Source organism: Centropristis striata, chromosome 11, assembly GCF_030273125.1.
Source record: "Centropristis striata isolate RG_2023a ecotype Rhode Island chromosome 11, C.striata_1.0, whole genome shotgun sequence".
NCBI lineage: Eukaryota > Metazoa > Chordata > Actinopteri > Perciformes > Serranidae > Centropristis > Centropristis striata.
This window is the reverse complement of record NC_081527.1, coordinates 3,639,180-3,652,072: the sequence shown is the minus strand read 5'-3', so window position 1 is coordinate 3,652,072 and position 12,893 is coordinate 3,639,180. Positions and strand designations below refer to the sequence as shown.

Below are 12,893 nucleotides of genomic sequence, written 5' to 3'. Positions count from 1 at the left end.
TCTAGTATTACACAGGTCACAATTCAAAGTGGAAATTAACTAAAATATCACAATAACACCAGACAAAATGTACACTTAGTAACTGCAGATATATACGTGTATATATGTATGTAAAAGGAAGACACAGTCATCCTAAAAATATAAATAAAGACCACAACACGTCATCATTGATATTTGTGAATACTGATCAGCGTGATGAATGAGATGAATTGATGAGATTTGATGGTGAGAAAAGGCAGAAAACAGTCAGTCAGCATGTGTGCAGTTGGTGGACGGTCCCTTGTTTCTGATGATCATCAGCAGAGAGAGTCCACAGCAGAACACCAGACTCTTCACTATCAGCACTGTGTACAGCAGGCAGAGCAGCTTCACCCTACACTGAGACTGGAAGGACCCTGACACACACACACACACACACACACACACACAGAGTCACACATTGTGTAAATGTCATCAGAACATCATCAGATTTTCATCAGTATAACTTGGACTTTTCCAGACGGGACAAGCAGCTTTACATGAAGACAGGGGTCGGCTACACTTTGAATGAAAGCTCAAAGGTCCTTATTGAAGACAACAAGTCAGGGCCCCAGCCAGCTTTTGAGCTATACGGAGCCAGGACAGAGACTTTAAAGGTTGGCATTGAAAAGCAAAGTGAAAAAGGAAAGATTGTGATTGAAGGAGAGGCAGCAGGTGATCTTACAGTCAGCTTGCTGCAGAGCTGGCAGGTCTGCTGGTTCTCTCTCTGGAGGACAGGAGGCTGCTGCAGCTGGAACCTCTGAAACAGAAAAGGAGTGAAATGTTTGGAGTTGCAGTGAGAAATGTCAGTCCTCTGCTCCTCTGCTCTCTTTGACAGCGTCTCCACATGAAGCTGAATCACTGCTGAACACAGTCAGCGAGCCTTCATTACCTTGTTCTGTTGGGGCCTCCACTTGGCCCCCCTCGTGCTGGACGTAGCAGCGGTATTTATACGTGCTGCTCTCTTGCTGACGGAGCAGCAAGACGGCGGCGATGCGTCCCGACTCTCTGAGCTCCAGCTGCTCTCCCTCAGCAGGGGGCAGCTCCTCCAGAGGACCGTTCTCCTTTCGTCTTTTCCAGGAGAAGCGGACCAGAGGAGGAAACATGGCTGAGGCCAGACACAGCAGGGAGCTCTTCCCCTCCAGGTGGGCTCTGGGTGCTGCTGGGTACACGCTCACCACGGGCTTCACTACCTGCTCACCTGAAGTTTGACAGCAGCAACAAGCAGCACAGACACACATTGACACAGTCAACAGCAGCTTACAGCACTGCACTGCATTCAGTGTGATCCTGGAAACTACATGGACTCTGATCACTAAACTACTCATCAATACAGCACAAAGTTCACTACATATACTGTATTCACCTTCATATGAAACACACTCAGCATCTAATGTCAGCATGGATTATATGGGGACACAAGATCACATCTTTCATTTCACATTATTTATCATTCACTTTTCTTACCTATAGAAATTCATTTCATATAATGATGACTTGTACCTTCATACAATGGAAATGTATTTTTATATATGACACATTTTAAATAAAGCGCATATTTACCTTCATGTCAAATATTATTGTCATGTTAGGGAACACAATATATTGAATGTTGACGCTCCAGTCCAGTGTCTAGTTATTGAGAGGCGAGGCTCCCAGTTACTGCTTTTAGTTAGTGTCCTTGAAGGAGCCACAGGATGGCGGCTTTGCTTTAACTCTGTGTTCATTCACTCACATTGACATTACTGATGTTACTGACTGACACACTCCACATTTGGACTGATTTCTTGACTTTATCACAATAAATCTCCTTTAATTTATCATCATTCTTTGTGTCCATTCCCGTTTTTGTCATGGCCCAGGAGTCGGGTTATGACTAAATGGGGGCTCGTCTGGGATATTAACCACATATTTACCACAATAAACCTTTTACAATTTATATAGGAACAAATCAAGACATAAATCATTTTATGACTTTTTTCATTGCAATTTCAACTTCCTGCAAAAATGTTTGATTCTATCAAATGTGAATAAAAATGTCCACTTAAAAAAATAAATAAATTAAATATGATATTACAATATCATAATAATATAATATATTGTAATATCATAATAATATATTATATTATAATATCATAATAATATAATTTAATATAAAGTTTGCATGATGTGTAAAACATAATTAAAAATACTTTTTCATCAAATTCCAAAATCACTTTGTCCGTATTTCCATTTGAACATTAAATATATTTTCTTTGTCCAGTTTTTAATTGAATGTGTTTCAGAACGGATCTGAAAATTATCTCATTCTCTTTTTTTTTCAACTTAGAAAATGTCCACATTTTTCAGTGTCAGGTTTAAAATATATTTTAATACAATATATTATGATAACATAATATAAAATAATCTAATATAGCATAATGTAATATAAAATATTATAATATAATATTATATAATATAATATATTATGATCACATAATAAAGCATAATGTAATATAAAACAAAAAAATATAATATAATAAAAAGACGGTCTTGATCCTTTAGGATGAGGTCAAATATTATATTATTGTAAAAGTGTAAAACAGTTTTTCTTCATCATTTTCTACACATGATTATAACTTACATATTCAATTAAATGCAATTGTCATTTTAATGATCTCAATAATTTTGTATTTTTAAACTATGAATTCTTACCATTTCTATCTGTTATATATTTTATTATATTTGGCACAAACTGTTTTCTTGAAATTTTAACTTCCTGCAACAATGTTTGATTCTGTCAAATGTGAATAAAAACTGCCAAATAATACAATATCATCTAAAATTAAATAAAATATATAATATGACGTAATATATTTTGATGTTATATAATATTTTATATGTTAAAATATAATATAATGTAATATAATGCAATATATTATAATAAAATATAATATAATGAAATATAATATAATATAATATAATATAATATAATATCAGCAGGTTGGGGCAGATTACTCTGAAATGGATTCATCTGCTGAACAGAAATTTCACGGCAGTTTTTGTCATCATAGTAACTTGATCCACAGTATTACAAAAATGTGTAATCAGATTACTTTTTAGTTGCACTTTATACTATAAAACGTAAACTTTGACACCCAAATAAAATTAACTTTCTGCATCTTCCAAATTTAATAAAAACACTATTCAACATGAAAAAAGGACCCTGAGTTAATCAAAAATTCAATGACCATATAAATAACATATGACAGAATTAAACATGAGCTCATATAATATAATACAGCAACTAAATTTGTGTTAAAATTATTTATACTTTTTCCGCTGTATACTTTACTCTATATGCTATATAAACAGATCAAAATATTAATGAATAATAATACATAAAAAGTAAAACAACACATATTATTGATCTATACTTTCCTAAAGGTTTTTACTTTATGTTTATGTGAAGCATCATGTATAATTTATAATTATTTTGTGTTCTGACACAAACAGAAAAGTGTGTGCCTTTAGATATCATCCTGTATCACAGATAGAAATGACTCATTAGTCTCCATACGTTCTATTTAATTGACATATCATATTCAGTATGATAAATATATCTTTAGGACATGTTTATCATCATATAAAACATAATTGTAGTGATAGTTATAGTGTGTTGTTTAATAAAAACAAGAGGCGCTGCTGAATTACTGAGAGGATCAAATACTGTATATTTGTAACATTTCCAATATCAAACTTTTTCTATATGAATCAGTTTCATCTCCTGCAGAAATAAAGAATAACTTGGGTTGTGCCGTGAGATTTAAACATCTTTTCAGGAATTATGAAGCTTTTTTTATGTAACAATAGCAGCATGGCTGCAAGAATTCTCTACTAATGATGAAAAAAGTCACAAGCAGCAGACACTCATTAAAACACATTTTCAATCAAACAACTGAAGGAAAAAGAAAGTTTATTCTTACCTACAAACAGTTTAGTTCCAGAGCCAAAGATCTGATAGGGCCATCCGCCTGGCACAGTGAGAAAGACTGGTACAAAAACCTGTCTGCTGCTGAATGTGTCAGCTGAGGTGAACCAGTCCACATTATGAAGCAGTATCATATTTCAGCTCCATGATGTGTTTCTCTAATGTTCATATTAACATGACTGTCTCTTCTTTTATGTCCTTTTTAGACACATTAGCAGAGTTTCTCCGTGGATCGTTGGTTCAGACGTTCATGTTCCTCAGAGGATGAACCCTACTGACTTTGGTCAGTTTTTATCAAACACCATCATCAGCTCACGTCTTTAAATTGTCCATTACTTTGATTTATGACGTGTGTGCCTCCAATGACAGGATGCTGGGCCACACAGCCAGTGTGTGTTGCTCTGTAGTCATGTTTTGATTTGAAGGAGAAAGAGTTGTGATCCTCCTACTTTTTAAATCAGGTCAACACATGAGACCAGAGTTACCAACTTATCACCGCAATAAAACACTTTGGACTTCTACGACGCCGTCACTACACCCATAGAGGCTCCCGTCCCATCTCTCTGGACCGACTACAGCTGCTGCACTTCCTCATTCTGTCACCACAACAACTCACCACGTCATCAGGAGAACCACCACGTGAATGCCTTCAACCTTCGCCCAGTACCCACTTCCTCCATGCAAGCTTCAAAACAAAAGCCTCTGAAAAAAGCCCTGTTCAACACAAGATCCCTCAACAATAAAAGCCTCATCTTAAATGAATTCATCACTGACAAACAACTAGACTTCCTCTGTCTTACTGAAACCTGGCAAAAACCCATGGAATATTTCACACTAAACCAAACCTTCCCTGCTGGATATTCATACATGGACATCCCTCGCTCTAAGGGCCGAGGAGGAGGAAAACACCACCAAGACCTCAACCCTCGGCCACTCTCCATCATTGCTGCACCATCTTTTGAACATCTGGCATTTAAACTCCCCGGTCCAAAACCTCATCATTGCTATTATCTGCCGTCCACCCAAACCAAACCCAACCTTTCTGTCAGATTTTTAGAATTCTTCACACAACTGTCTTCAGTCTCCCCATCTGTCCTCCTCCTAGGAGACTTTAACATCCACACTGACTCTCCTGACTGTAAAAGCACAACTTTTTTTTTTTAGATTAGATTAGATTGAACTTTATTGTTACTGAACAAAGTAACAGCTACTTGGACAACAAAATGCAAAATATAGGCCACCTACAGTAATGCCAATAAATTAGAATAGGAGTATGAGTTGTTACTGTTTTGCTCGCCATTATTCAATATATATCAATTTATTGTTGTTGTTTTCTCACCTGGTTCTTCCTGCGTGCTCTCCCTTTCCCTTTCTCCTTCTCTATCTTTCTCTCTTTCCCTTGGCACTGACAATCATACACAAATATATTGTAGCAGACCATTTCCTACATAAGTAATTTGATACAACATACAGATAGCTGGTTTATATTATCTGTTACTTTAGCTTAACACGCTTCAGAAGAAGAAAAAACAAGACAGAGATCATTATGGACTGTCCCTAGTCTCTCACCTGAATCTGTCTATTTTCTTTTAAAGAACTGTCGTATGTCCATTGGTCACTGGCAGACCACACACACACACACACACACACACACACACACACACACAGAGAGAGAGAGACCGGATAGTAAAAGCTTGTTAAATTAAATAATCTGTGCTCAAAAAATTAAAAAAGTTAATACACCACATATTTTCTGAGTCATTAGTACAAATTTGTAATTTTAAGATAACAGTACTCGACCGCTTTCATTTATTTTAGTCACTGTACTCAAATAGTTTGACAGTAAACTTGATGACGTCACGTCACGTGCGCGCGTCCTTCTTCTCCAAGCCTGTCGGAAAGTCCGCCATTACCGCTACTCGCGTCGTCAAGAAAAGCCGAGAACGAAGCAACTTTCTCAGCAGGAGTCGCTAACAGTGAACGCCGTGCTGACCGCCCTCACCGCCCTGACCTCCGTTATTTTCATATTCGCTTTGGGAGCACTAATTTGGTAAGTTAAGAGTTGTTTAAGCGCCATATTTTAACGGTGTGCATTCGGGCTGTCTGCAGTTATTTGTATCTGTCCGTTAAATGTGATTTGGCTAGCTTAATTTGTAAATGCCTCACTTAACTGTTAGCTAATTTACATGTAAAGAGGGATTAGAAAGTGGACTTGTGGGATTTTTATGTCAAAGTGGAAATTTTGTCTTGTGTAGAAAGTTGTCTGGTAAATTTCATCAAGTTGATTTTACCACACAATGTCGACTGGAACTGCATGTTTCATCGGCATGCATGTCCGGGCATGTCTCGGCTTAACGGTTACTGAATGTTAATGTTTTGTATGGAGGGTTTAACTTTAAAGTTAAGGTCACATCAGTTTCAATTTCACGTTTTACCGGACCATTTCTGTTTTTTGTAACGCACGTAAACTGGCTTGTAATCAGTGTGGAAAAATAATCGCAGTCCAGCGGTCAAGTGTTCCCAGTCTTTGCATGGTTAAGGTCATTCCGACTGTCAAACAGAAATAAGATTTTATTGAAAACAAATAATAATAAATAAAAAATAGATAATATCTCTCTTCTTAACCTGAGAGTGTAGCAATACCCTTTTATGTCTTGGTTTAGAGATATAAGAACTGTTTACATTTTCCATTTGTCACAATATCTATAGATTAGCAAGAACTTAAATCTGAGTAAAGTGAAATATGTTCATAAACCTGTTTTAATAAGTTTGGGATTAAGACATTTCACACTGTGTGAGGTTAATACATGAATCAATGTTATACTTCAAAGATATTGTACATAATGCTTTTGTTGAAAGTGTATTATCTTGCTTAAAATGTCATTCTTTTTTCTCTGAAGGCTGAAGCAACAGGCCGACATACAGAGTCTTCAACCTGGTATGTTATTGGCAAACATTAAGCTTTTTTCGATATTTGTTTTGCATAGTTGCTGAAATGTAAATTAATGCACCGCAATCAAGTTAATCTAAAACCTGTTTCACAAGTGTTTTCAATTGATGAGAATATTGTTTTCAATTGATGAGAATATTGTTTAATTTTACCATGGCTTGGCCTTCGGCGCAAAGAGGTCATAAATGATGACCTACCTGTTGGAGAGATCCTGGAACGCTGGCCTGCTCTTAAAATAGAGTCACAGCTAAACAATATTTTTTTAAGTAAATCTATCTAGGCACATGTATTCAATTTCATTCTTCAGACTGACTTTGTCAGTGAGAAGCTGAAAATATCCATTCAGGTTTGCAGTGAATACCATTGAGTGTGATTTGGTAGTGTAGTGGTATGGATGTTTTCCCCCAAACTTGAAACAGTTCAAGGTCAATGTTTGGCAGTACTGGGCAGTATTCAGGAATGCTTTGTTGCTGTTTATATCTCCTTACAGGGCCACATATACATTACAATCTGACTTAAACATTCATGTACTTTGTACAGGTCTGTGCCGAGTTTCACAGGATTGCAAACATCAACCTGAAGAACCAGTTCTATGCTGAGTTGGACCGACATGCCCCCCGTCTTCAGAGCTTGTTCAGAAAGAGAGCTGCACGCACAGGGAAAGTAGCTGACACTCTGGGTCAGCTCTTTGATGCTTATGACCACCAGGTCAATTGCTTAAGATTGTTGGTACTTAAAAGTTGTACTATGTCGGTGTATGTGTTTGTGTAGATATATAATAATTCATATCTGTTTAGTTACTGTTATTCTGTTTTGTTCTTACACGCAAGGAACAAGTTGATGTTCACATCAAACGGGCTGCTGTCCTTCGTGCCCTCCCAGCTTATCTTCATGAAGATGACTCTACATTTCTGAAGTTTTGGGATGTAAGTACAATTAAGCATTTGTTCTGCAACAATACAATACAATTACTGGTATTTATTTTATTTATTTTTATTTATTTTATTTATTTTTATTGTTACATTGTTTAAGTTGCTGCAATGCAGGAAGAAAAAAAAGAATGAAAAAATGAAATAAAAAAATACATATATTTGCTTATGTTTCAACCTATGTCACTAGATATGGACCTTGTCTGTGAGAATTTTTTCAGCAAATGTTTCTTCTCTTCTGCTGACCAGATTGCATTCAGGTTCTTGTTGCAGGCAATAAGTAATTCCATAAGTAGAATAGATAATGTAAGGTATACAATGGATGCAAATCATAAAAAAGGCAAATACAACATATAGCATCTTTGATATTGTGCGAAGTGCTGAGTAAATTCCAACTATATTTAATTCATTTCAAGTGCTGAGCATGATTTATTCCTTTGGATGCCTTTGAAATGCAGCTCTTTAGCTTAAAAAATATAAATAAATGTGTAAGTCTGAATTTTTCATTCCATTTTAAAAAAATTAGAATCTCTATTTATTACTATTTTTTTATTTTTTTCTTGCAACAATGACAATGGAAAATATTTAGTCAATTGAAGATCACATTTTTTGTTTATAACATGGTAAAATGAACAAATTTCAGGCTGGGACACATAACATTCTGTTCTACATTTTACATAAATAATTTTATATAAATCTGTTCCACGTTTTATATTGACTGTGACCTGCGACTGACCTGAGAAACCATTCGCATTTATGTATTGTGATTATTGTTTTGGATGGTTCTATCTGACTGTTTTCTGTCTTCATTACTGATGAATTGCCTGCAAACAGCTTTGGGAGATAGCTCAGGTTATCTCACATAACAGTTCTCTGTTGTTGTCTTCAGATGGCGAAGTCTGATGAACCAATCACTGAAGATCTACCAGTAGGGATCCTGTTGATCAGTGCAGATTCAACAGATGCAACATTCTTCTGCCCAGAGAAGACTGCAATTGTACTTGAGGGTAACATAGTTATGGAATTTTCCAAAATGGCTGAGGCATTTGTCACACTTTTTGCACTTTTTTATGCCTTGCATCTAAGTTACCCAAACACGTTTGACTTCATCCAGAAAGTACTTATGGGCCTGGATGATGGGAAGTTGAGGCCTCGGGTGCTGACCCTTAAAAATGACTTGCTGATTGTGGAGGGATCCTAATATGTAAACAAAGTTCACAACATTGCTCAGGCCCGGTTTTAGTTGTGTTATTGAATGTACTATGTACATTTAGGTTGTAACATTTGTACACAAAGTTTTATGGAAATGTCTAAAAGTGTCTGAATAATGTGTAATGTGTGACAGAGGATTTCATTCATATTGTCACAAAGTGATTGTTTTGGGGGGTTTTTTAAAGGCAGTTTTTTAAGTTTTGGAAGATGTAATGGATACATTTTGGATGCCAAAGTTGGATAACGTTTATGGAAGTGTTTAAAGTATTGAAGTAATTAGGGTTCAGCAAAATATTAAGAGTTGAGCATGGAAAATAAAAAGTTTTTTTTCCATATAAAACACATAAAAAAACAGGTCATAGGACAAACATTGTTTTGAGGTTCTGGACTGTGTTTTAAATAATGCTTGCATTTTTAATGTTACCGTTTGGCAGCTGTTTTTGATAAGTCCTTATGTAACAAAGTGATTAGGAGTCCTCAAGTCTTCTTGCAAGGCCCTTGTACTATTTTTGGAATGTATTCTTCCATTTGCGACACTGTTTAATTGTGGTTACTCAATAAATTTGGTCTAGCATTTCAAATTTTTTTCTATTCAAAACATATGTATTTGGGGCTTTTTAGTTAAAGCTACTTAAAACATTTTTTGAAACTGATTACATAAAATGTTTCAAGGTAAACTAACTTGCAGTTTTGCTTTTAAATTAAGTAATGTTTTTAATTATATAGGAGTTTTTGTGCATTGTTAATTTAACTTAAAACAGTTAAGTACATATTAAGTGAATCATTTCTTACAGACAACTTAAATTTTTTATGTTAAAGGTAATAAAAATATTTAAGGAAGCCATACTTAATTCTATTCTTACTGTGAAAACAAAATACCAAGTAAAAAGTACTTAAACAAGAATGTTTGTGTAACTTAAAAAATTTAGTTAGTGCCACTTAAAATAATTTAGTTAAATCTACTTAATTTAAAATATATAAAATATACATCAATATAACACACAAAGTTGAGTAAGTGAAACTAGAAAATTTCGATGTAATCAGTTTCACCAATCTCATACCTTTGTGTTAAAAATAGCCTATATATATAGACCTAATGTGTGTGTGTGTGTGTGTGTGTGTAGTATATACTACTACGTCCGCATGAATGTAATGTGATTATTATTGTTGCAAAGTCTGGTTCAGGTTAAATCGTCTGCAAAACATGAATAAATACAGCAAAGAAAAACATTAACTATTTTTTATTGTCTACTTTGACAGTAAGACACAACTGAAAAATATCAAATATGAACTAGGAATAAATAACAATTCATTTAAAAAGCCACAGTGAGTGTTTTCACACATACTGGTATTATACAGTGATTATGTCGTTTGTTTTCACTCTGGTCCAAATGCCCCGACAGGGAGTCATGTTTCCATGACGACGGACCAGAAAAAGACGCGCGTGACGTCAAATTATGTCTCTAAAGTAACGATAAACTTTAACAACAGAGACACAAGTACGCACTTCACAGGTACACAGTTAATTTGTGGCACTGCTCCTTTTGTTTAATAAACGGACCGCTCCAGTTTGACTGTAGCTGCGCTAATGGCGCTAACGAAGCTAACCGGGCTAACTAACTGGAAAACGGTGCCTGGACTCCAGTACTCTCCGATATGGTATCTGAATCTGAACAACTCCAGGTAAAAGGAAAGAAGTATGAGACAGAGCTGGAGCAACTTACTTAGTTGATTCCCAACACGACAACTAAAGGATTCTCACTCTGCGTGTGTTGCTGGATGCCGGTCGGCCAGCGGAGCGGTGCAGAGGGAGCGGCTGAGAGGAGGATGATACCATTTGCTAAGCGGGGGTGTTTTCATTTTCATCCTTAACATTTAAACCACAAACTACAGAGTTTGTTTTGGACATTATTTAAGTTTGTCAAAGACGAACAAAAATTTTAGAATAACAACATTTCTTACTCCAAGTTTTAGGAGTGAAGAGCCCATTATTATTATTATTATTATTATTATTATTATTATTAATAATAATAATAATAATAATATTAATAATAATATTATTATTATCCTCCTACTTTTTAAATCAGGTCAACACATGAGACCAGAGTTACTGTTCACACAAACAAACAGTGAACAACTCAAACTAAACTTTAGGACAAATATTGTAAACACTCAAATATTTCTGTTGACCTGAAGGTCAAAAATATGAAGCCAGAATGAACCTTATTGCTTGAAAATGTTTGTTGCCAAGTGAAATCTAAAAGTGATCTCAGTGTTTGGATGTATGTATATAGGCTTTGACATTAATATAATTATTCTTCAGACTTTATTCCTGCAGCAGGTCAAAGCAGAGGATTTTAATCTTTATCAAAATGCTGAAGCTTGTTTTTTTTCATCATGTTTTTAATGACAAACTGCTTTTCAAACAAGACTACTTTATGCTTTTTACTCAGCTTATTTGTAATATTCATTTGACTCTTTTCTCTTTCACTTCTTTTATCTTTGTGTCTCTGTGTTGCTAGTTTGTCCTCACTGTGTGGAACAACAATAAACCTGCTGGAATATCTGATAAAAATATGAATAAATATCATATCAAATAAATCCTGACAGCAGTAAAGAAAATAAATCCCTCAGTTCAGTGTGTTTGTGACTCTGGCTGAGATGGAGGTGAAATATGTGAACCTGGGCTGTGGTTTACTGCTCTCTTCCTGTCACAGACACTGTTTGACATCTGTTCATCTGGAGGTTTTTGTACAGGCTGCAGGGATATTTTATCACTGTGGGGAACAACCTTCAAACAGGAGCAGTAGTAGGTGGCTGAATGATTTAGTTTAACGCTCTGGATCTGCAACTCACAGCCGTTCTGTTTATTCACAGCTGAGAAATCATCTTCCTGAGGATGATTGTAACCTTTAACTATTCTACCATCACTCCTGTCAAAACGCAGAATCAGTGTGAATGTTTCTGTGTCTCTCTTCTGGTACCAGACTACATTATAGCTATTACACTGTCTAGTGCCTCGACAGCTGAAGGAGACTCTTTCACCAACTCTCCTGGTCCATGTTAAATCCTCCTGAAGCAGCTGTGTTGCCATGGCAGCCAGCGCTGTGTGGAGACAGACAGGTAGATGAAGGTGAGTGTGACAGTGTTTGTTAAAGGTGGAGTTTGGTGGCTCCTGATTGGCTGGAAACACTCACCTGAGCACAGACAGCACAGAGCAGCAGCTGGGAGGAAAAGCATTTTGTGCAGCGGTGTTTCCTCTGGTGAACCTGGGGAGAAGTGGCGCTCTGATGCAGCTGAGGCCAAACAAGGAGGAGCTGCGAGATCAGACGAGGGCCACGTGGTTTCTAACAGGTCCTCAGACCTCCCATCAGCCCCTGTGGTGGAGAGATAAGGCTGCTTCAAAGCACCTCACTTTCCTGTGTCTTCACACTAATATTAAACAGAGTCTTCAGCTGTTTTAAAGTCTCTGCATTAGCTGCCTGTTTGCTTCACAATTGATTTTAAAGTCCTTTTGATTGTTTATAAAGCTCTTCATGTTTTATGTCTTATTTATTTCTCAGAGTAGCTTTTAGCGTATGAACCCTGTAGAACCCTCAGGTCTTCTGCTCGTGGCCTTTTAATAATCAAATTTTTTAGATCATTATTTATTTATTTATTGTCTTTTATTGGTTTAGTCTGGCTTTTAATAGAGCTCAGTTTATTTGTTTGCAGTCTAATTATTTACTGTATTAATTTTTTTAAATGTATTTTATTATTTCATATTTGTCATTTTTTTAGTATAGTTTTTAAATAGATTTTATTTATAATAATA

At 35.8% G+C, this 12,893-nt stretch overlaps 1 protein-coding gene across 1 annotated transcript; it reads right to left on the bottom strand.

Annotated features, from left to right (window-relative positions):
- Nucleotides 1–246: 246 nt before the first annotated feature.
- LOC131980836 (immunoglobulin kappa light chain-like) lies at nucleotides 247–12,591 on the bottom strand. Its single transcript, XM_059345142.1, has 7 exons — nucleotides 12,277–12,591; nucleotides 11,868–12,184; nucleotides 4,727–4,735; nucleotides 3,984–4,014; nucleotides 911–1,219; nucleotides 704–778; nucleotides 247–395 (listed from the first exon to the last, which is right to left on the bottom strand). The coding sequence occupies exons 1-7, from the start codon at nucleotides 12,317–12,319 to the stop codon at nucleotides 247–249; spliced, it is 933 nt and encodes a 310-aa protein (XP_059201125.1). The 5' UTR covers nucleotides 12,320–12,591.
- Nucleotides 12,592–12,893: the final 302 nt, after the last annotated feature.

What these genes read in the sequence shown, in the direction of transcription:
- LOC131980836 (XM_059345142.1), bottom strand. Translation starts at nt 12,319, where the DNA reads ATGCTTTTCCTCCCAGCTGCTGCTCTGTGCTGTCTGTGCTCAG. An exon ending in TCTGTGCTGTCTGTGCTCAG is followed by an intron (nt 12,185 to 12,276) that starts GTGAGTGTTTCC and finishes GTCTCCACACAG; the next exon opens with CGCTGGCTGCCATGGCAACA. An exon ending in AGCTCTGCAGCAAGCTGACT is followed by an intron (nt 396 to 703) that starts GTAAGATCACCT and finishes TGTGTGTGTCAG; the next exon opens with GGTCCTTCCAGTCTCAGTGT.